At 41.1% G+C, this 24,123-nt stretch overlaps 1 protein-coding gene, 1 long non-coding RNA gene and 1 other non-coding gene across 4 annotated transcripts in view; 2 read left to right on the top strand and 1 right to left on the bottom strand.

Annotated features, from left to right (window-relative positions):
• Positions 1-11,055: 11,055 nt before the first annotated feature.
• Positions 11,056-24,123, top strand: part of LOC137650672 (uncharacterized) — a 133,813-nt gene continuing 120,745 nt past the window's right edge. For both annotated transcript variants that reach the window (XR_011046039.1, XR_011046038.1), the window contains exons 1-2: positions 11,056-11,168; positions 12,662-12,762. This is a non-coding gene — a long non-coding RNA (uncharacterized lncRNA). The remainder of the gene's footprint in view (positions 11,169-12,661; positions 12,763-24,123) is intronic.
• On the top strand, positions 17,743-17,866 carry LOC137651389 (5S ribosomal RNA). Its single transcript, XR_011046100.1, has one exon. It is a non-coding gene; the product is annotated as a 5S ribosomal RNA (ribosomal RNA).
• Positions 20,569-22,919, bottom strand: LOC137650671 (piggyBac transposable element-derived protein 4-like). The gene has a single exon (XM_068383844.1). The coding sequence runs from the start codon at positions 22,462-22,464 to the stop codon at positions 20,860-20,862; it is 1,605 nt and encodes a 534-aa protein (XP_068239945.1). The 5' UTR covers positions 22,465-22,919; the 3' UTR covers positions 20,569-20,859.

The raw sequence follows: 24,123 nt of genomic DNA, 5'->3' as shown, positions 1-24,123 counted from the left end.
AATCCAGTTTCTAAAGAGCAGTCTTGATACAAAATTAATCACAGGCCAGGTCATCAACTATATATCAGCATTCGGGAAATAACTCTCCAAAGGAGTTAGCCTCACCAAAGGAGGAATCGCAGCCTGCCAAAATAAAAAAGAAAAACACTTACGAACACTTCTAGCTAACTGAACTATCGCACTATAATCAAAGATAAATAATAAATTGTTCCTATCATTCACAATCACGACAAGCAAAGATAAACAAAAACTGTACTTACTTTGAAAATCAAAAAAACACTTCCACGCTGGTCGAAAAAATATAAATATAATCCAGCTCTCACACAACTGCCTTATGCTGCAGTCAAATAAAAAAAGCATTCGCTCCGAAACATTCACCACTGTCGTAACCTAACTAAAAAATGTAAACAAACAATCTCATTTGTACCAACAGTCTTCCTCACACAAACGATCGTTACCCTAACTACTTTCGCTCGCTAACACAATATCTCTCTCTCTCTCTCTCTCTCCTCTCTCTCTCTCTCTCTCTCTCCTCTCTCCTCTCTCTCTCTCTCTCTCTCTCTCTCTCCTCTCTCTCTCACACACACACAGGATTTGGCCAAAACAAAAATAAAAATAAAGCAAAAATAAATCCTCCACATTCCTCCCCCCTTACTTTGCCAAATCCTTCTCACACAACACTTACATTATTTTTTTCATAACCCAGTCGCAGTCGGGAACGGGACCTCTACTCCGAGTAACTGGGCCTCCATATACTCTCTCATTCACTTCTTCCTTATCACAATCATTCGCTACATTAACACTATTCCTATCTAAATCCCTATCATCTAATATATCATGTACAATCATATCTACCTCGTTCTCATCTGGCCCTATAATTACACTCATTTCTGTAAACAGTTCATCCATTTCATCAAAAACATTCTCAACTTTAGTAAAAGATTCATTCATACTACTAATCATTCTCCTATCTCTCACTCTCGCATTCGTCATCCTTTCTTTTACATCACCTAAGGAAAAGCCACGCACACTATAGGTATCATTCATACTCAGCCATGATTCATCTGTATTAATACATTTATCCTCCACACTCACTTGCACATTTACACCCTTGTCATACTTATTCGTATTCTTACCTATTCCTATAAATTTCCCTTGCACTTTCTCCTCACTTAAAACTTTCAAACGCCTCTTTTTCCTATATTCAACTAACACTAATTGTTTATTTTCCAGCCCTAATTTCTCATGCATACTAGGTTCATACTTGCTCATTTCCAACCAATTACTCATCCCATTCTCACAAACATTGATCTTATTCCTTCCACACACACAGGAGGACTCACCCAGCTGAACCCTCTTACACTCTAGTTTCCCGAACATCCTGGCTGACTTATTCCCTTCTTCCTACATACCCTAGCTACATGCCCATCTGCACCACATTCAGTACACTTACCCCGCGGCTCCTTGCACATTCTAGCATAATGACCATCCTTACCACAATTACCACAAATCACATTCATACGATTACTCCTACATCCACTTGCTACGTGCCCAGTCATACCACACCGATAACACTTAATCACTTTCTCTTTCTTACAGTCGCTAATACGATGCCCTGTCTCTCCACACCCGAAACATGCTCCTAATGCCCATCTACATTCATTCTTCTTATGACCTTCCTTTCCACACCTATAGCACTTTTCATTACGGACACGACTATCTGACATACCTCGATGCGCACTAACACTCCTATCCCTATTGCGCCAATTACCCTGCCTAAATCCTTCATTTGTCCTTACAGGTATTCCCACATTAATCGCCCAAACACTCCTATCTACTACATTATCAGCTACCCTCATTGGTCCTCTCAAAATTGCGTCCTTATAACTACCAAATTCTATTACAATTTCTTCCATTCCAGTTCTTACACTCACAGATTTACTTTCTTTCATGCACCTATCTAACTCATAATCCTCAACTATCTCTAGTATATCATCCCATATCAATCTCTCTTGCGTCCACCTCATTTTCTCTTTGCGTTTCAAATTAATGAATTCACACACATTCTCAGGTACTGTTGCCAAAAACTTCCTCATTAACTCCTTATTCTCATTTATACCTTCATCCCCATACTTCTTCCTAGCTAACGTTTCCAACCTACATACGTACATTGATATCGCTTCTCCTGCATTCATCCGTGCTTCATCAAAATCATTCTTACGCTTATACTTAACACTCCCTTTCATACGTTTTACCTGCTCAATTATTCTCTGTTTCACACTTTCATAATCAACGTCCCCTACACTCATTATCACTCCATACATCGTCAACAAATACCCAGTCAAATATTCTCCTAACTCCCTAGCCCAAACTCTTTTACTATCACCATACTTATCCTGACAATACCTCTCATACTCCTTGAAAAAATCATATACATCCCTACTGCTATGCTCATTGAACCTTTCACACCGAGGTACCTCTCTCATAAACACAGTCTTACACACATCACGTTCATTCTCACTGCTATCATCACTGTCTACTCCCTTGTTACCTTCTTCCTCATTCGAATATAATGAATCCACTTCCACACTTAAATTCCTATCCTTAACCATTCCTTTCTTACCCTTTTTCTTACTTACCACTTTCACCCATTCACGATTGTCCTTGCTATCAGCCTGATACTTTTTCTTCCCTTTCTTCACATCACTTTTACCTTTCCTTTCATCTTTCCTCTCACCTTTCTGTTCATCCTTACTATGCCTAATTCCCTTATCTTCAATATCACCATCACTATTACTACTATCACTATCACTTCCTTTCCCATTATCACTAACCTTAACCTTCTCATCCACTATCAACCCATTACCCGAAGCTGAGGACACTCCTCCGACTGCACCTTCCCCCCATTATAGTTTTCATCATCCCCATGACTTGCCCCATCATATCTTCCATTCGTTTCTCCATTCGTTCTTCATTCTCTCGCATCCTCATCTCAACACCCTCTTCCACTCTCTCTACAGTTCCCTTCAACTCCCTAAGCTCCTTCTGCATCGCCGCATTCTCCCAGTTCAACCTCTCATTCTCTACTAGCAACCTCTCCTCACGTTCCTTACTCAGCCGCAATTCCTCCTTCAAAACCCTCAACTGCTCCTCCATTTTTCATCAACCTTATATCTAATATCTTATCCTATCAGTCCTTCGTCTAAGAGTCCAGCTTCAATCCCACCTCGGCTGTCCCTGTTCGGGCGCCAAAATAATGTGGCGGGATGTTGCAAGGACAACCCCCACACCCTGAATCACACTTACTGACAATGGTCTCCACAAAACAAACTTTCCCCTTACGTAATCTACAACCAGACTCTTGGACAAAAGGACAAAACAAAACAAAACATAACCTTAAAACTATAATTCTTAAAACTTAAAATAAATCATAAACCATCCACATTCAAAATAAATAGTTTAAACCAATCAAAACTTAACACTTTAAACTAATCAAAACTTAACACTAAAGATAAATAAAACTTAATACCATCCAAATAAACACAAAAAAAAACTAACAAACTTAAATTACACAGCAAACCAACACCAAAAAATAAATATATATATATATGAACACCAACACAAAGCCGACAGTCTTTTACGGCAACTATCACAATCACAGCTTTTAAAATAACATTAAACTGTGTGGCAATTTGCCACAACTGTCTCGGTGATTTTGTACGCAGTAATCATCATCCTTATCATCATCATCCTCATCATCATCAATCCATAAAGCAGTCCAAGCAAATCGTAATACAGGCCAGGTCGTCAACAATAAATCCAGTTTCTAAAGAGCAGTCTTGATACAAAATTAATCACAGGCCAGGTCATCAACTATATATCAGCATTCGGGAAATAACTCTCCAAAGGAGTTAGCCTCACCAAAGGAGGAATCGCAGCCTGCCAAAATAAAAAAGAAAAACACTTACGAACACTTCTAGCTAACTGAACTATCGCACTATAATCAAAGATAAATAATAAATTGTTCCTATCATTCACAATCACGACAAGCAAAGATAAACAAAACTGTACTTACTTTGAAAATCAAAAAAACACTTCCACGCTGGTCGAAAAAATATAAATATAATCCAGCTCTCACACAACTGCCTTATGCTGCAGTCAAATAAAAAAAGCATTCGCTCCGAAACATTCACCACTGTCGTAACCTAACTAAAAAATGTAAACAAACAATCTCATTTGTACCAACAGTCTTCCTCACCACAAACGATCGTTACCCTAACTACTTTCGCTCGCTAACACAATATCTCTCTCTCTCTCTCTCTCTCTCTCCTCTCTCTCTCTCTCTCTCTCTCCTCTCTCTCTCTCTCTCTCTCTCTCTCTCTCTCACACACACACAGGATTTGGCAAAACAAAAATAAAAATAAAGCAAAAATAAATCCTCCACAATGAACCCTTTAGCGATGCTTTAACTTTTTCCAAAATATATAAAAACTATCAGTCAAAAATAACGAATTATAAAATGAGAGCATTGTATTATGGAAATATATTTAATAGGAATAATATTGACTTGTGTGTAAAAGACCGACGGGGGGGGGAGAGAGAGAGAGAGAGAGAGAGAGGAGAGAGAGAGAGAGAGGAGAGAGAGAGGAGAGAGAGAGAGAGAGAGAGAAAGCAACATTCAACTATTCCTTGGGTTGTGGTGGCCGATGTGGTAACGTCCCTGACTGTTGAACGCCAGACTGGGTTTCGAGTCTCGCTCAAACTCGTTAGTTCCTTTGGTCGATGCAACTTCACCATCTTTGTGAGCTAAGGATGTGGGGTTTGGGGGAGTCCACAGGTCTATCTGCTGAGTCATCAGCAGCCATTGCCGGGCCCTCCTTAGGCGCTGATCATATGTATATATGGTCAGTCTCTAGGGCATTGTCCTGCTTGATAGGGCAATGCCACTGCCCCTTGCCTCTGCCATTCATGAGAGGCCTTTAAATCTTTAAGGAACTTCAGAATATATTTTTATTTACCACACCGCAAAATATAATTAATGTATGAGTTGGTCAGACTTTATTCACATTAACATAATGAGTTCGACTCTTGAGTAAGAACCTACGGAAATATAAATTGAAGGTAAACCAAAATATGTCTGGCTTGGCATAAGCAGTTCATCACGTGTATGTGTATATGTGTATGTGGGTAAATACCTTAAAGTGGTGAAAGGATTTTCGTATCGCCATGATCAGCAAGGCTGTACCAGTCAGAACTCCCCATACCAGGTTGGTTTGCTGTGAGCGATCAGACGAAAATCTCCCATCTTCACCAATCTGCAGTGGCAATGAAAACTGAGCAAACCCCAAATATGAATCAACATGCCTGAGGCCTTTCTCCTGCAGTGCACTAGAAATAGCTGCATTTGTTGTTAGTTGTGTGTTAGTAGGTCAAGTGCAAGAGACTGTTGAACCAACTCCCCATTATGGAAGGAAGTGTGGATATTGAATGCAATTGAAAGCAAAAAAGTCTAAAGTTACTTAGATGACCTTTTTCTTGAATTGTTTGTTGTTTATGAAAAAATTATGAGATAATACATGCAGATTTCAGCAGGAGAAACGACCCAGATGTATAGAGATGGTTCGTTCATGTGTAGAGAATGGTGAAAAGTGTATAACTAAAAATCACTAGAAGTATTAGAAAGGAAGGACCTTGATACCTAGGGATAAAATGCACATTTTGTGTACGGGTTCAATAAGCTGCTGAGGAACCTTCTGTGTAGGTGATTGGGATAATACTGTGCAGTTTTACTGTTAATCCCGATTCATCATCAGTTACAGAATGCATGCGACAGTGACACGTGTGTTGCCTTTCTCTGGATCCACCCACAAGAAGTCAAAAAGAGCGGAGTTAATGACATCACCCTAAATTACAAGCCGATAAGGACAATCATAGAATCATTACAAAATAGGACTCTTTCATAGATTATTGTTTCCGTAACTGTGCTCAATAAAAACTATTTGAAATTATTTCAGAGAGTACATTACGCAATTTAATTTTCATGAATTGGGAATTTCAGGGGGGAGGAGATATTCCCTTGGATGCAAGGAGCAAATAAACAGAATTTAAAAAGGATTTTGACTAATTCCATTAATCAATGGTTTTGATAACTGAGTATGAAATGTTTTCCATAGTACACAATCGTCATATTCAATTAAACATACGGAAGCAGATTTGATGGATGGCTGGAATTTTGGCCTTATAACCCAGCGCTGGGGCCAGGGAGGGCATACAATGCTGAGGGACATCTGCGGAAACGCAACCCCACCACTCCAATATATAAAAGTTAAATGGGTTTGGACAGTAAGACAGAAGGGATGTAAGAACAGCGGTAAAATAACGGGATAAACACCAACGCAAGATACGGTGTGGTGGCTTGTTAGTAACGTCCTTGTCTGGTGATCGCCAGATTGGGGTTTGAGTCCCGCTCAAACTCGTTCGTTCCTTTGGTCGCTGCAACCTCGCTAATCTTGTACGCTAAGAATGGGGAGTTTGGGGGAGCCTATAAGTCTATCTGCTGAGTCATCAGCAGCCATTGTCTGGCCCTGCTTTGGTCCTAGCTTGGGTGGAGAGGGGGCTTGGGCGCTGATTATAATTATAATATAATCATGGCATTGTCTTGCTTGATAGGGCAATGACATTGTCCCTTGCCTCCGCCACTCATGGTCGACCTTTAAAACCCTTTAAATCTTAGGCGTGGCCAAGACTCGTATGTATCAAGCTTAAAAAAAAAAAAAAAAAAAAAAAAAAAAAAAAAAAAAAAAAAAAAAAAAAAAAAAAAAACCCGCAGAGTTCTCTGCGCTAGCCATAGTTACCATTTATATAACCATTTCATCATTATAATAAAATGACCATCAAATAACTACGCCAACAATATGAGTAAAATGTATGGAATAGTTTATAAATGAAATTTCATAACGATCACAAAGAACGGATTACCACTTCTAATATCATCATCATCATCATTATTATTATTATTATTATTATTATTATTATTATTATTATTATTAGTAGTAGTAGTAGTAGTATTTGGAAAAGCAGGACGCTATAAGGCCAAGGGCTCCAACAGGGGAAAAATAGCCGAGTGAGGAAAGGAAATAAGGAAACACACAAACAAACAACACGAGAAGCATTGAACAAATAAAACTAAATCCTTTTAAGAATAGTAACAACATTAAAATAATCTTTTATTTATAAACTAAAATCTTAGAAAAAAATGACAGAACAGCGTGGCCGCCAACTAGGGTTGTAGCTTAGCATTCAATAATAATAATAATAATAATAATAATAATAATAATAATAATAATAATAATAATAATAATATCCTAGTTTGATACATCATCCAATGCGTAATCATTTGTAGAGTTTTATCTTTACGTGGAGTCCACGAGGTCGTGTAAGCTCTGTTATATCACCGATATATAGGAGAGCTACATTATATTATTGCGAGGCAGCGAATGGTTACCCAACTGAATCATAATTATGGTGAATACACAGGTTCAGTAAAGTACATGGCTAAAAATAAGTCCTTTCAGGATGTCGCAATTGGGTGCAGGAACGTTACTGCCATCCTACGATAGCATGAAATTAAATCTAAATTCTGAGAATTGATATATAGAATACAATGAAATAAAAAAAATATCAAAATATGCATAAAATACACTGGCTTGAAATCCGCTTACTTTATATTCATGGCCTAATATTCGAAAGTCTCGTGGTTTTATAGGCATACATTTATTTCCTTATTTCCTTTCCTCATTGGACTATTTATCCCTGTTGGAGCCCTTGGGCTTATAGCATCTTGCTTTTCCAAATAGGGTTGTAGCTTAGCTAATAATAATAATAATAATAATAATGAATGGAATATAAATTTCCTCACTAGACTTTTTTTCCCTGTTGGAGCCCTTGGGCTTATAGCCTCTTGCTTTTCCAAATAGGGATGTAGCTTAGCTAATAATAATAATAATAATAATAATAATAATAATAATAATAATAACAACAACAATAATAATCAACAACAACAACAATAATAATAATAAATAACTTCTTTCCCACTTTTATCCATATATTCAGAGTCGGTTGCCTGCTGCGTCCTCTCCATTGTCTTTTATATCCTCCAATAAACCTATTCTCTCCATATCATCCTTCACAGTATCTCCCCATCTAATTATCTGCCTCCCCCCTCGATCTTCCCACTTCTTATCTTCTTTATTCCCTTATTTCCTTTCCTCACTGGGCTATTTTCCCTATTGGAGCCCTTGGGCTTATAGCATCTTGCTTTCCCAACTAGGGTTGTAGCTTGGCTAATAATAATAATAATAATAATAATAATAATAATAATAATAATAATAACAATAACAGGTTCCTCCCAAGCCCGCCTCACCCCCCTCCCCCCCAACTATCCATCCACAACACTTGGCCACGCTACCTCTGTCTTGACCCTACTTGGAAAAGCAGGAAGCTACAAGCCCAAGGACACCAACAGAGAAAATAACCCAGTGAAAAATGGGAAATATACCAATTTAGTGAAGTAATTAATAGAAAATATAGAATATCTAAAATTCTTTATAATACAGAAGTATGCATAATCAATTCATCACGCAGTATGCATCTGAGTAGAGGTGGCTTCATTAACAAGTATTATAATAGTTAGGATTATTCTGAACAGGACAAATTAAAAAAGTTCTGATCCCTTTAATTATGAGTTAACTAAGTTCTATTGAATTCAACCTAAAAACCTCTTATTAATATCTCGGCCAATCGGATTTAACCCGTTACTAGATTATAATTGATGAGATACATTACCAAGAAAACATGTGGTATTTTACGATAGGGCAATTAAGCTACAGTAGCATCGTTAACAATAAACCAATTGTAAATAAAGCAAGTTTACTCTGTCCGGAAGTCATGTACAAAGTAGAAGAATTAAGTACTGTATAGGCAAAAGACAGACAAGAAGAAGAATGAACAAGGCAGAAATAAAATCGGAAACCAGAAAGTGGGATACTGAAAAGTGGAAAGAAGAAATAGAAAGTCAAGTGAGCTTAGAAATATATAGAATGTGGAAGAAAGAAATTAAAGAAGAGTTACTTTATGACAATACATTTGCTTCAGTAATATTTTTTTAGAGTAAGAACTAATACGTTAAAACTAAATATTATAAATAGACACAAAGGGGGGGGGGGTAAACTGTAATTTTTGTGAAACTGAGGAAGATTTAATACATTTTTTTTTGCCAGGAATATAGAAAAGAAAGGACTGAAGTAATTGAGCTACAACAACCATACGAGGAAGACCTATTTAGTTAAACAAATATAGAAAAGAAAAAAGAAGTATTAAACCTGATGTGGAGGAAAAGACAAAACAGGCGCCAATGCAAAGGCTATGCCTCACCTCTGAACCTGAACCTGGCCACAAACAAATCTACGAATCAGCAATCCCAGTAATTTTAGCACATACTGAATGTTTTCGTGAATCATAATAAGCACAATTCTTCAACATACCTTAAACTATAAATTGTGACAGTAGGATCTTGGAAATAAAGCCTTTTAGTGTGAAAGTAAGTCCTAATCATCGCGAGATAACACGGAACACAAACAATTAAAACCGCCGGAACTATTATGACGACGTCACTCAGGAAAGCCAAACACCGACACCGTTATTTTTTATATTGGAACCTGATGTTGCTTGCCACCAATCCAAATGACTTTTTTTCTCTCTCTCTTTTTTACGTCACTTATGAGGGGTTTGGCGTGAACTTTAAAAAATTCATTAAGCAAGTACTGATACATTATCAGTTATGTATTTTATTTGTCAGCGAATCACAATCATATACCGGAATACCACAAGCGTAGAATAGGGGACATTGAAAAACCCAATGTAAGCTGTGCTTAGCCTTTTGTATAAAACAATCGAATATTCTGAAAAAATAATTTCTAAATATTCCATTTTATTTCAATAACAAATAAAAATATTTTCAAACACTCCTGTTGAACAGTCCTAGTGGTCTTTGTTATTTTTTCTAAAGAGCATATTTTCTGTTCGATGATTATAGGTACAATCACAGATATTAGACTTTAATCTAAAACGTCCAAAGCTAGTTGTAGTTCATAATTAAGGAGATTTTTCGTTGATATATATTCTTACCATTAGGCAATTCTTAGTATAATTACTCTTTTAAACTTACATGATAGAATACCTAAAATTAAAGAAATCACCAAATTATAGTAACTCTCAAACTCCTAGTCATGCTAAGCTACTTGTTAATCACGCATATATACAATTCATTGTGAGCATTCACAATGTTTTTAATCATAGTCGTTGTAATTCCTTTATATTTGTTATGATAATCACTGTGTTATAGTTCTAGAATATAGACTAATCATAGTTACACTAAACTCAGATTGGCATGAGTTACTGTTGGATTCCATAGGCTCCCCCCCTTCTCTCTCTCTCTCTCTCTCTCTCTCTCTCTCTCTCTCTCTCTCTCTCTCTCTCTCTCTCTCTCTCTCTCTCTCTCTCTACTAGAACTAGCAGTAGTGAGGCTGGTCGTAGTTGAATGAATTATCATTTATAATAGATGAATAGAAATAGCTCGAAAGAAGAGAGAGGGGAAATTCTTGTATTCATAAATAACACAGACACAGGAGTTATATTATGTCATATTCAGTCAACTTATAAAATGAGATGAAATATTCATTAGTATGGTAAATGCTAATAAAGTCGGTATCAAGTTATATTATTAGAATAGATATTCTATATTATTTTCAACAATATCATAGAGGTTTAGTTGTGGTCGTCTTGAATCTCCATCTCTCTCTTCTTTCGAACTTTTTTCTATATATCTTTCAATAACTACTACTAGTTCTAATATATACCAGTAACTCAGTGCAGATTTTAATGAAAGAGGATTTCAAGATGATTGGAAATTGTGGAATAAGTAAGTAAAATAAACGTTAAATTTGTCTGAACTTTATTAGAAGAAGAAGAAACAGAAGAAAACGACTGCCTCCCGTTCGTCGGTCCAATCGGTTGTCACTGTCAACATTAAACAGCTCAGTGACAACAATGGACGACTATTTATTACTGAACTGTTTCTTTTAAATTCTTCTGTGTACTTGACTGTGAAGGTAATGCTCAATAACCATAGATATTCATAGGATTTTACAGTTAAACTTTTTTTTGTTTTATGTGAGATTATCCTGATGTGTATTTTAGAGTAGGCCTGTATTTTTTTTTTTAAATTGAGGTTAGGTTACCATAATATTAACAGAAGAGTTTTTGTAAATTTTTCATTATTCGTCATTCTGTATTTATTGCTTTTTTTGGAATCATTCTAAAACGTTCCAGTAATTTTCAAGAGAAGCCCTAAGCGAACCGGTTTATTTATAGTTAAGGACATGACAACATTTTCTACTTAAAAAAAAGGTATTTCCTACAGAAAAATACCAATTTTCTTCACAAATTTACCGAATTACTGGCATCCCCCGGATTTACTGGAATCCCCTTGAAAATTACCGAAATCTCCTATAATATAACCGCAAACCCTTAGAAATTGATAAAAATGTTTTTATTAAAATACGCTTATATATTTTTAGCATTTATAATTTTTATATATTTGCAGTTAGAACTTTGGCTAGGGGTTGTGACCTGGGAAGGGGCTTCCAGGGTTGTGACCTGGGAAGGGGGTCTGGGGTTTGCCCCCAGCTAGGGGTTGTGACCTGGGAACTACTAGGTTAGGTTAGGTGGGTTTGTAAGGTTCTGTACCTCTTTGTACCCTTTAATATATTGTGTAAAAGGTATATAGAAAAATTTTAAAATACAAATTTTATTTAATCAATTTGGTATTATTGTACTGTTGTACAAGGCAATGTAATCTAGGAAAAAAACTACTTTTTCCTATAGAAAAAGTTCCAGTAAATCCGGGGTATTCCAGTAATTCGTGGTTCCCAATTTTCTTCGAAAAAAACATAGATTTTCAGTGATTATATATATATATATATATATATATATATATATATATATATATATATATATATATATATATATATATATATAAATTCACACCTCCATATCCACTAGAAAGGGTTCATAGAGAGGTGATGCAAGAACTGCTTAGTAAATCATTTCCTTTTAATTTCCTATAGGCATGACTGTATCACCCATAATCTTGATTAGATTAAACAAATGTTGATTAAATGTATTGATCTCATTGCTGGAACTTGAAGAAAATTATTGCTAAGACTAAGTGGCTGCTGTGGGGCCTGTCAATTTGACCTTCCAGTGAATAAATCAAGTTTGGGCGGTAAAAATGTAATTGAGAAGGACTTTTGTCTGGTGTGTAGATGTATGGTGACATAAAGCAGAAGACTAAAAACTTCCTAATGATTTCATTTGGGAATTAATTAATACTCGAGTGCCCAAGAAAAATTATTTTATCAAACTGGAGGAGGTAAGTCAAAATATACCCCGAATATTGAGAGGCTATTATCAGATTTGGAGATATGTGCTCTGGAAGTAAACAAGTTATGTTTTAACTAATACCCTTTCTGTAACATCAAGTTTTATACCAATTTTTTTCATGCTTGTCTTTTATAATTATAAGAATATATTAATTCAACAGAACAAGAGGCACGGACAGCTCCACAATTCATGCTGGAAGCAACTGCATTATACCTTCACCTCGCAGTAGAAAAATTTCAGTCTTCGACCTCCTAGACTCGTGTAAGGAACAATTCAATTTTGTTTTTTGGGCCAATGTTTTAATTATAGGTTTGTATGGGAAACAGTTTTCTGATCAGATTGGCTATTCCAGGATAGTTGAAACCCATTGGTAAGTAAAGAGAAATACCTAGAGTCCTAGCATAGGTAATGTGAGTGTGGTTATCCTAGGTAAAGTCCCTGTTTCTTTTTTTTTCAATATATTCCTCATTTTGAACCATAGTTTCCCAAGAAACATAATTTACTATATAACATGTAATTGTTCCGTAACTGGAATACAAACCAAGTTATTTAATAGGGGTTTGTTCCGTAACTGAAATACAAACCACGCTATTTAATATGGGTAATTACTTTTGGCGGAGCTGAAATGACGAGCCATTAGATTTTTAATGAGGGTTTGTTCCGTAACCGAAATACAAACCACGCTATTTACATTGGGTATTACTTTCGGCGTAGCTGAAATGACGAGCCATTAGATTTTAACGAGGGTTTCCTACCCCGTGCTAGTTAGCAGGGGTAGGGGGAGGGGTAGCTTGCTACCCCTCCCTCCCTCACACCGGTGAAATGTACCACTTCACTTTTGGCTTGGACAATGGACAGAGGTGTCTGTCTTCGTCCTCGCTTGGCAGCCATTACAGTATTTGTTTTGTCTTTACTTAATCACTTACTTTTCTTTTACTCAATATATATGTAAACATTTTTTCGTGTTTACAGTATGTATATATTTGAGTATAGAAATCAGTAAGTTTCCTTTTCAGAGTTCGTGCTTGTGTGTGTAGTGTACGATATCTCCGTGGAGCCCTCGGCAGTTAGGCCACCACGGTGTAATTTCATGGGTCGCGATCGAGTTTGACTTCGGTCTTTCTCTCTCTCTCTGTTGAGGTCGTTCACCCTTTACTACGTTACCTTTACTACGTCTGAGTAGCTTCCTTCCCGTGTGGGTGGGGTTGCTACGCCGTACGTTTTGTCTCAATTAGTTTATGAATCTAATTGTATTTGTTGATTTTTCAGTTTTGTAGAACGATTCCTTTCAGGGTTTTCGTTCTTTTTTCTTTCATTCATTTTTAAATTACATAATTACATAGTTACATAATTATAATTGTTATAATTCTGTGTTTGTTACAACTCTCCTTCCGTGAGTGTAAGTGGTTGTGAGGGCACGTCCCTGTTGTGTAATTCTTGTGTTCTTTTCCCTCGGGATTCCTCTTCGGAGTCTTCCAGGAGGAATGAATGTTAACTAATGATTTTTGTTTTTATTTTTCACAGTTAACGATCTAGTTCGTTTCTGTAATGGGACAACGGAGTGAGCTGTCTTGTTGAGGCCTGGGGATTCTGCTGTTGCTGCCTCCCCTATAGATCTTCGTCAGGGGCGTGTTTCCTTCTCCTGGAAGTGCTCCCGTGACGATTGACAGCTCTCCAGTTCATTTTAGAACACTCAGGAGGCTCGCTTGGGTGGGTAACTTTCCTTCCGAGGGAAGTTTTCCTATCCAGGCTTGAGTTTTTTTCCCTTTAGGGGGATCTCCTCTTGCCTTTATTTCGTGCGATTATGCTCTTGGTGCTGAGCGGTCGCACCTGCAGTTACGCTCAAGGGGCTGGGCAACTGCAGGAGCCCCTCTTCGGTGGATTGCTCTTTATAGGTCACTGGCTGACCAGTCTCTTCTACGAAGTGTTTCTCTTTCGTTCGCGAGGGAGTGCACTCATAGAGACTCCTCTTCGCCGTAAGGCTCACCATCCGCTACGTCGTAAGGGCCTCCCGTCTCCGTATAAGGGTGCTAAGAGGCGCCTTTTTGAATCTTCTCCGTATGCAGCCTGCAGCTCCTACCTCCTTAGATCTCTCCGGGGATCGATCTCCAACGCCTTCCTGACCTTCCGCCCCTGGTGCAGATGGACAGCAGTCTGACCTCGTCATCCGACGGGCAACGGTCCCTTCGGGGCAAAGGGTTGCTTCCCACGGTGGGTGCTTCCCTTGCGTGTCAGAGTTCCCCTGCGCGCCCTTCTGCAGTGTTAGCGCACAGGCGCTCTCCTGCTCCTCAGCGTTTCCTGATCGCCAGCGCTCTCCTGTTCGTCAGCGCTTTCCTGATGATCATCGCCCCACTACTCGCCAGCGCTCTCCTGAGGACTCCGAACATCCTGCTGTTCCTGTTGTGCGCCCTGCGCGCCATCGGTCTCCTGAGCGCTCTAGATCTCCTGCCCGTCAGAGCACACCTGCGCTTCCAGTTCCTGATACACGCCCACGTTCGCCCGCGTGACCTAGAACTTCGGTTCAGGTCTTGGACAAGGACTCTTCTTCTCCTCGCCCTCGCGATCCGGCTCGTCAGCCTGCTCCAGCGCAGCAACGCTTGCGGTCGCCTACGCGTACTTCTTAGCTACTGTACGCACAGGATTCCACGCGTCGCCCTTCTGCTCGCCAGCGACCACAGACGCGTCAACGTTCGCCTGCTCGTCAGCGATCTCCTGCGCGGCAACGATCGCCATCGATCTTCCACGCGTGTCAGGTCCCCTGGACACCATCAGTAGTGATCTAGCGCTCGCCTGCTGTGGACCACGATCTCCGGTAGCTGAGTCTTGCCGTAGATCCTCCTCCTACTCGCCAGCGCTCACCTTTACTTCGGTCCTTCTGTGCGCCAGCTTCCTTCGATCGCCAGCGCACATCTGCGCGCCCTTTTCTGCCCGCGCCCTTTTCTGCCACGCACCAATGGGCGCCAACGGTTTTTCCTGACCGTCCAGGATCGCCTGATTGACAGCTCGCATCAGCGCTCACCTTCCTGATGCACCTGCGCGCCTTCTGGTTAGCGCGATGCGCGCTAATCATCCCTAGTCTCTTACGCGTCAGTGATCTCCTACGCGCCCTCACGATTCTTCGCCTGCGCGCTAGCGTTTTGTTAACGCACCACCGCTTGCCAACGCGCCGTCGCTTGCCAGCGCTCCATCGCTTGCCGACGCCGACGCGCCATCGCTTGCCAACGCGCCTTCACTCGTCTACGGGCCTTCGCTCGCCAAGACGCGCCATCGCCTGCCTACGTGCCATTGGTCTCCCGACCGCCTGCGCGACCACACGCCCACGCGACTGCACGCCCACGTGCCCGCGCACATGCGCTCCAATGTTCGCCCACGCGCGAACCAACGGTGTTCCATCGCGCGAACCGACGGTGTTCCATCGCGCGAACCGACAGTGTTCCATCGCGCGAGCGCCGGCTCGATTCCTGCAGTAGCCATTGCTTGCCTACGGGTCATCGCTCGCCTGTGAACTATTGGATTCCGACCGCTAGCTCTCGCCCTTCCAACCACGCCCGCCCTCCTTCTGCACTCCCTTGCGCACTTTTGTCCGCGCTCTTGCGTGGCCGCGCACGGGCGCTTCCACGTTCGGCCACGCGCAAACCATTGATTTACCATCACGCGAGCGCCAGGGCGATTGCGACCACGATTCCCGTCGGGGTTTTGCAACACGGCCAGCCTGGCGAGTCTTCTGGAACGCGTATTTCCAGAACACGGTCTTCACCCCGTAAACGCAGAGCATGGCACGTGCAAGAGCAGGAAGAATCTTCAGGGAGGTCTGAGCAACATTCTTCTTTCCAGAACCTGGGTTAGCCCTTCCTCCTCGTCATTCCCTGGAAGGGTCTTGCCAGGGAGTTTTCCTTTCGAGATTTCTCCGTTGGGCAAGGGGTGACTGGTTTAGCCCTTCCTCTTCTCCATCCTGTGGAAGGGGCTTACCAGGTCCTTTCCCTCCTCGGTTGCGACCCGAGGTTTTGTACAAGGAAGCTCCAGGAAGATCTTACTTTCCTCCTCTCAGGCTCAAGCACCTTTGCATTCCGTCGCCAAGTTTCGAACTTGCCGTCAAACTCGATGTTGGAGCATCTAGACGCAGTGACCGAGGGCTTCCCCTCGAGTGTTTCAACTGTGGATGTCGACAAGCTCAGACACACTTCCATCCTTGGGAAGAGCTTGTTTATTTGAGCCCAAGGACAGAGACATGGACAGCTGTTGTGCAGAGGAAGTCGACTTCCGTTTTTCACTCCTCCAAGGCGCTTTCTTCCAGACCCTGCAGGCCTCCAACACCTCTTCATTCAGCCTCGTCAGCCTAAGTTATCGGACCGGCTACAGCAGCTAAGACAAGGTGTACAATAGCAGTCCCCTCCTGTCAGGGACAGGTAGCACGGGAGGCATAATCCTAGAGGGAGCGGCAGAGTTCACAAACTCTAGGATTGGCAACCCCCCCTTGCAGGTCTCACGCTGGGGGGATGCCTAAGGTTACTCGACCGGATAACAGCTTCCCGATGCCGATTCCTGCACGATCTCTGTGATCAGCCAAGAATATCGCGCCTCGCTCTTACCATCTCTCCGTCACTTTCAGCGAATCCAGTGTCACTGAGCCTCTATGCCATGGGGTCGGCAAGAGGTTTGCCCGTTTGGGCAGAAGGATCCATGCCTTAGGAGAAGGTTCTCCATAGGGTCGTCGACGGCTTCACCACCCGGCTTCTTCAGTCGATCCTTTCTCGTAGGAAAGCATCTGAGACGGGAGTTCCGTCGTCGACCTCTCAGCTCTGATCAAGTTTGTCGAACAAACTTCGTCCAGCGTGGAACAGCAGAGTCGATTAGACTGGTAACGAGGCTGCAGGACTCCTTAGGCCCTGGATCGGAAGGACGGGTGCTTCCAGTTTCCATTCCATCTATCTTCCAGGAAGCTCTTGGAATTCAGCCTAGACTACAGGTGTTCCTGCTTAAGATGCGGTGTGGCGATCCCGCCGCGACATCGCAGGTTTTTCTCCAGAGAACTCTCCCTGCTTTCCTCATGGCCACTCAGGAGCAGGCTTCCGCCTCCTACGCTTTTTGGAGGTCTGGTCAACTCCGGTAGGCTCGGGTCTGACCTTCTTCAACGCCGGGACAAGCTTCCGGGTCTTTACCAAGAGTGAGGCATCATGGTAATTTGCTAGGAGCCTTCTCTACTTCTGCCTCAACATCTGGAGTATATAGCCATGATATTAAGTCAACGGCCATACCACGTTGAATACTGTACACCGCTTCTCGTCCGATCAGCGAAGTTAAGCAACGTTGGGTCTGGTCAGTACTTGGATGGGTGACCGCCTGGGAACACCAGATGCTGTTGCCTCCTTCTCCGAGCCTTCCCTTCAGTTGACTGTGGCAAGGCTGAGGAGAGTCGCAGTACCTGTTCTCAGTCAAGGAGAGCTTTCAGCCTTATCTTGGAACGTTCCCTGGATCTCTTTTCCTCATTGACCCGTCTAGTTCCGAACGGTCGCCTCAGGATAAGTTCCCTGTGAGGCGGCACAAGTTTCGGTGGTATCCAAGCAACGATTAACCGGACTTTAGGGACCAGCGGAACGTTTAGACCGGCAATGGGTTGACCTATGGAACCTCTAGCATGGGAGTGGTTATTCTCGTCCTTTCCCCACATTTGATGCTGTTCTCGGACTCGTCAAAGAAAAGGGGGGGGGGGGGGCATGTTCCGGTTCAGGCCTATGGTCAGGACCTGAAGGGTACCTCCCCATCATTCAGGCAGGCTTAGGGACCGTAGTCTGGCCCCTCTACAGATCCCACAGATCCTGCCGAGTCGCTCCGTGCGCGACGACTTCATGGTACTGGCGTATTCCAACCAGCAGGGAGGCGCATTTTCATACTTTCGCATCTTGCAGTAGAGATACTGAGATGATCCGAGGTCCTCTCAATACCACTATCGGCTCGCTCATTCCGGGCAGAGGAATGTTCTCTCCGACTATCTGAGCAGAGCCTCACAGATAGAGAGTACCTGGGGGTCTTTGGCCTATAGTAACCAGCCAGTCCTGGCCTGGGGGACCTGATCACGACAGCCTGGAACTTCAAGCTTCCGCTGTTCTTCCTCCCAGTCTCAGACCCCAAGACTCTTTGGCAAGATGCTTTCTGGTGACGATGGGACAACATCGACGCCTGCGTCTTCCCACCATTGTTGTCTGTTGAGAATGGGTCTCAACAAGACCAGGTTGTCTGTCAACCTTTCAATGGCCCTGAGAGCTCCGCTGTGACTATACGCAGAACGGTTTCCGGACCCTCTGCTTCCCCTGACGGAACTCCCGGGAGAGCTGCTTCCACGACACAGGCTACTCTTCTCCAGCAATAACGGAGTTATTGCTTTTCGGCGGGAGGAAACTCTTTTCCGCTCTCGGCAGTGAAGCCTATCGCTCAGCCTTTTCCTGGCCTTCAGGCTGAAAGGAATAGACATTTTCCTTCCCACTGGACCTTTCTTTGCTCATGCGAAGCTGCGAACGTCCCTGCCCCCAGTCGGAGTGAGACCTCCTCCATGGAGCATGGTTCGGACGCTTTAGTCCCTTAACCCGAGAAATGCGGCAATGTCATTTTACTACAGTCCCGTGGTGCGGCTATCTTGACAAAAATACAATGTTTCAGAATCTAACCCATAACTATACCAATGTTTTTGTAATAACTTCGTGCATGTATCATCCAAATATTTTATCCTACATCTTGTTTGTTATTTTGTTATAAATCATCAAAGTTAATTTTATAGCGCGACGTGGCATCTTGCCGGATGGCCAATGGGTGAGTCTGGATTTTCTTTCATGGGTGGGGGGGTTGGGTAGTATGTTGGGTGTCACCCACGGTATCACCGGACTGTTAGCACCCGGTACCAGTTAGCGATTTTTATTTACTACATTCCGTACTATGTAATGAATGTTTTAGGCTATTTTTAACAAATAGCCTTTACTATATATAGAAAAGTGTAGTGATAAAAAAAAGAAATTAATTTATATTTTCAAATCCTATGATATAGAATTGTATCTACTCCTGAAATAATAATGATAATTTTAGTTGATGTAGTCACATTTACGATTTACAAACACTTTATTTGTTTCGTTTTTTTCCTTTATCTATTCATAATGTGACTATTGTTACCATTGCAATTGTTTTATATTTGTTTAAAATAATATATCATATTTAGAGAGAATATATATTTTTACTTACAATTTTGGTAAACCAACTTAGAATATTTGAAGGAACACATTGATTAAAAGTAATGCAATATCATAGTCTTTTACAAATATATATAGTAGTTATAACCTAAAAAAATCATAATATTTAAAGTAAATAAAGAGAGCAATAATCATAATCATATTGAAAACATATTATTATTGAAATCTTGTATAGATAAACATAGTAACTAATAACCTCATGATCTGGCGTATGTGTTCAGATTAATTACAATTGTTTTTTATGACATTTTTAAGCATTTGTATATAGTAATGCGTATATCAAAAGCATCACCGCATATCAAAATATACAGTATATACGGTATATACAAAAGATAAAGAAAATTCCTTTTATGGATATAAATAATGAATATAGGCTATATAAAACATTTCTTAAAAAGATTATTCTCTCTCTCTCTCTCTCTCTCTCTCTCTCTCTCTCTCTCTCTCTCTCTCTCTCTCTCTCTCTCTCTCTCTCTCTCAATATTTATTTTGGGTATGCCAGTGACGGAAGCTGTCAGTTGGACATAAAGGGACATTACATTCAGCACAGATAGTTGTAACCCGAGTTCTTTTCTTTGGTCGCCGGGAAGTATTTGCGCAGACATAGCAGTTTAGTTGTTTCTTCCTGTTTTGTGCCTCATCATATATTGTGTGTTGGAGATGATGATAGCTAATATAAGCTGCTCCCTGCAAACGATCAGGTACTTCTCCCGGAGGATGTCCACGACGTCCAAGTCTGCTACTGGTCACGGTGCCATATTTCTCAAGAAGTTGGTATGAAACGTTGTAAATAAATTCACGAAATTTTAATTTCTTGCAAGTTGGGTCGGATGTCTTTACAAGCCAAATATTGTATGCATTAAGCATAATGATGTCAATAAGATGAAGAATGATTTTGTGGTACCACTTGAATGATTTCCTCATACACTCTGTCCCACTTAGCTGGCAGTCACTCTTATCTACAAGGCGCATATTTTCGTTGTAATCAACAACAACATCTGGCTTACAGATTTTCTTCTTAGTCCTGTAGTGGACCTTACCTGTGTTCACTATGTCACCTTTATGTATGGTTGATAAAAGGGTCACAGGCTTTCTATCTATCCACTTGACAGCCAATATCTTGTTAGTTGTCTCCCGTTGTACGGTTTTGACTTTTGTTTTTCTCTTTTTTTTTAGTTTTATTACTTATGTTTGTAGTTTCATCCTCATTAGGGGAGTCACTGTCACTAGGATTGTCATAAGAGGTGGATGGGACATCAAATTTGGGCATATATTTCCTGCTTTCTCTCACTGTTCCACACGCCCCTGTGGCGTTGTCATGAAGGAATTGTGCCAATGTAGGGCTACTATACCAATTGTCAGTATACAATATATGTCCATGACCCATATAAGGTGCCATCATTTTCTTGACTACTGCTCTTGAGAATCCTAAACCACTACTCTGATCTTCTTTTGGTATATCTATATCTGTTCCAGTATATACTATAATATCAAGCACTATTCCTGTTTCACAATCACATAAAACAAACAGTTTGATCCCAAATCGATGACGCTTGCTTGGGATATACTGTTTGAAGACAAGTCGCCCTTTGAAAAGTATAAGGGACTCATCAATCACAATTTTCTGGAAAGGATGAAAGACCTTTTTGAAGTTTGCAACAACTATACTAAGGAATGATCTTATTTTCCAAATTCGATCATTTGCGATTGGTCTCCCGTTGTCAGCAAAGTGCATGAAACGAGTCAACAGTAAGAATCTATCACGGGTCATGAATTTTGGAAAAATTGGAGTAGGAATCAACGGGTCTTGTTTCCAATAGTCTTGTAATACATGTTTTTTCATGAGAGGCATCAGTAGTAGTAATGCAAAATAAACATAAATTTCATGGACATCTGTGTCCACCCATTTGTGAACTCGTGAATTTTGTGTGAAAGAGAACTTTTCCATTACCCACCGGTAGTACTTATTAGTTTCACATACAATAAGGTCAACTAATTCTTCATTGAAAAGCGCAAGAAAATATTCATTTTCTCTTGCAGTGTCTTCACAAGGCCACTCATTTGTTATGCCAGCGCAATTACCATCAAAGGGATGAATGTCGGGAATAAAGTTATTGATATCAGACCAAATATAAGACTGAATATTTCCTTCTCGTATTTTATGCATGTTACCTATTTCATTCTCTTCATCTTCTTCACTTTCTTCAATGTCCCCTCCATCTGAACGGAATAATATAGATTCAAAATCATCTTCGCTGTCATCAGAGGTCCCTATCTCACCACTATCACTATCACCGCAGTTGATGTCATCATCTGTATCCTCGTCTGTTTCATCTTCGGAAAATAACATGGGTAAGAATTTGCTCGGTGTCAGATTCTGTAAATGACGTTTTTTGTTAATGATCGTGGGAGGGGCCGATGTACTAGGCATTGCATCAGCATCACATATGTGTTTTGGTGGTGTCAGTATGACATCGGTAGCAATACTTTGGTATTGCTTCTTTTCTTGTGGTACATATTTTCCAGTAACACTTCTCTTCACACCGCCCTTTCTTCCAATTTCCTCTTGTGGGGTTTTGATTTCCCCTTGTGACATTGCATTTGTCTCTTTTGAGAAACAGATTTTCCTTTTAGTCTTTGTGGTCTCGCAGTGCTTGCCAGAAGATGTCACAGTCTCATTTTTCCAAGGATTGTTATGACGTCCAGTCATGGCGACAAAAAGTGACATACAAACAAAGTCAGAAAAAAAGAATACTAAATTACTTTAATTGTTATCAAAATAGCTTTAGACAACCAATAAAAGAAAAACGCTTATTATAATAGTAACTCATACTCCTTGTAAACAACCCTCCAGTTACTTATGATAAAATTATACTTTGTAAACAAACACTCGCGGATATTCAAAACAAAAACATTCGGTATTGTTGTCGTTAATATAAAACTAGGCAACCGCCGTCCTGACGTAGGATTTGAGAGTTGCCACGGGTTTTATTTCCCTCCCTACACAATATATTACGATGTGATATCGTTAGTGTGTATGTGTATGTATGTTGTTATATGTTATTTTTTTCATCGTTTATGTTTCTAATATGTTAATATAAAATCAGTTTTAATTGAAAATAATTACAATTCGCCTTTTTCCCTTGAAAAAAAGTTAAAGTCCGTATTTGGAAAGGCTTTATATTATACATAATTATATAGGTAAAATAAAGTTATAAACATTAAAACTTCTACCACAAATACGGTTTTATCATAAGAAAAATAATAAAAGTCGAATAAGTTCACAAGGGAATTTGCAAGAAGAGATAGAAAATTGCGCTCTGAAGAGGCTTATAGCAGTCTCCCATACAGCCGCTCAAGAGGCTTGTAGCAGTTCTCGGGTTAAGAGATCTTCTCAAGAACCATTACGTCAGGCCTCTGATTGTATTCCGTCTGCTCACTCTGGCCTCGGCCAATGTGTAAGCAATCTTCATGGTCTCGTACGACTCCGCCCTTTCAAGAGAATGGGGAAGGCAACATTCAGGTTCGCTCCCGAGTTGTTTTCTAGACTCAGAATCTTGGAGTCCCGGACCTTCGGTTCGACTCCTTCAAGATTCCGAGTCTCCGTTCGGTATCAGATGATTCAGACCTTCTCCTTCTTGCCAGTAAAGGAATCGAGGGGTTATCTTTGAGAACAGCTGCAGTTTGTCCTCACGTGCAAGCCGGTTTGGGAGCACAGGGAGGCCACAGGGGAGAGTCGCCAGTATACCTCTTCAGCTCGGACTCAAGGGCATTCATCTCGACCTGAATCCAGTCCCTCCCCCGTCACGTCTCCCTACAGCACGATGTCGGATACATCGCAACGTCCCTCGCCTTCGAGTAGAACTACTCTGTGACGCAGGTGCTACAAGCTGGAGTCTGGAAGCGTCTAATGACCTTCGTAGCCCGCTTCCTGCAGGACGTGACCCACAGGAGTATCGATACGTTTCTATCGCTCTGTGGTGGCTACACAACAGCTGGTCTAACCTCAGGCTCCTTTTTGGACAGGTAGCAGAAGGTTGAGGGCATTGTTATCAGGTTTTAGTCTGCATGAACGAAAGAAGTATGTCTGGCCCTTACTTTTTTCTTCGTCGTCCCCTCTACTGGGGAAGCAGCATCCTGGTCTCTGCATAGCTGACCTCAAACCTCTGCAGGTAAACCATGCTTCCTTGTGTTCCAAGTATTGAGTCAATACTGTCGCGTCCCCCATACCCTGACGAGGTGGTATTGGGAACGTCCTAACCCAGAGTTCCTTCTGGAACTCCAGGTCAACTGCCTAGGACGGGTCACACTTTCTTCCTTCACACACAAGCTTATGTAGGCCACACGTTTCCTTACGGAGCAAGGAACTTGTGAGGTGCAGGGACTC

This window comes from Palaemon carinicauda, chromosome 12, assembly GCF_036898095.1.
Source record: "Palaemon carinicauda isolate YSFRI2023 chromosome 12, ASM3689809v2, whole genome shotgun sequence".
Taxonomy (NCBI): Eukaryota; Metazoa; Arthropoda; class Malacostraca; order Decapoda; family Palaemonidae; genus Palaemon; species Palaemon carinicauda.
The sequence above is the reverse complement of the archived record's forward strand: the minus strand, read 5'-3'. Positions and strand labels throughout refer to the sequence as shown.

Bases quoted from the DNA above. Each gene is read 5' to 3' on its own strand.
- LOC137650671 (XM_068383844.1), bottom strand. From the start codon at position 22,464: ATGTCACTTTTTGTCGCCATGACTGGACGTCATAACAATCCTTGGAAA.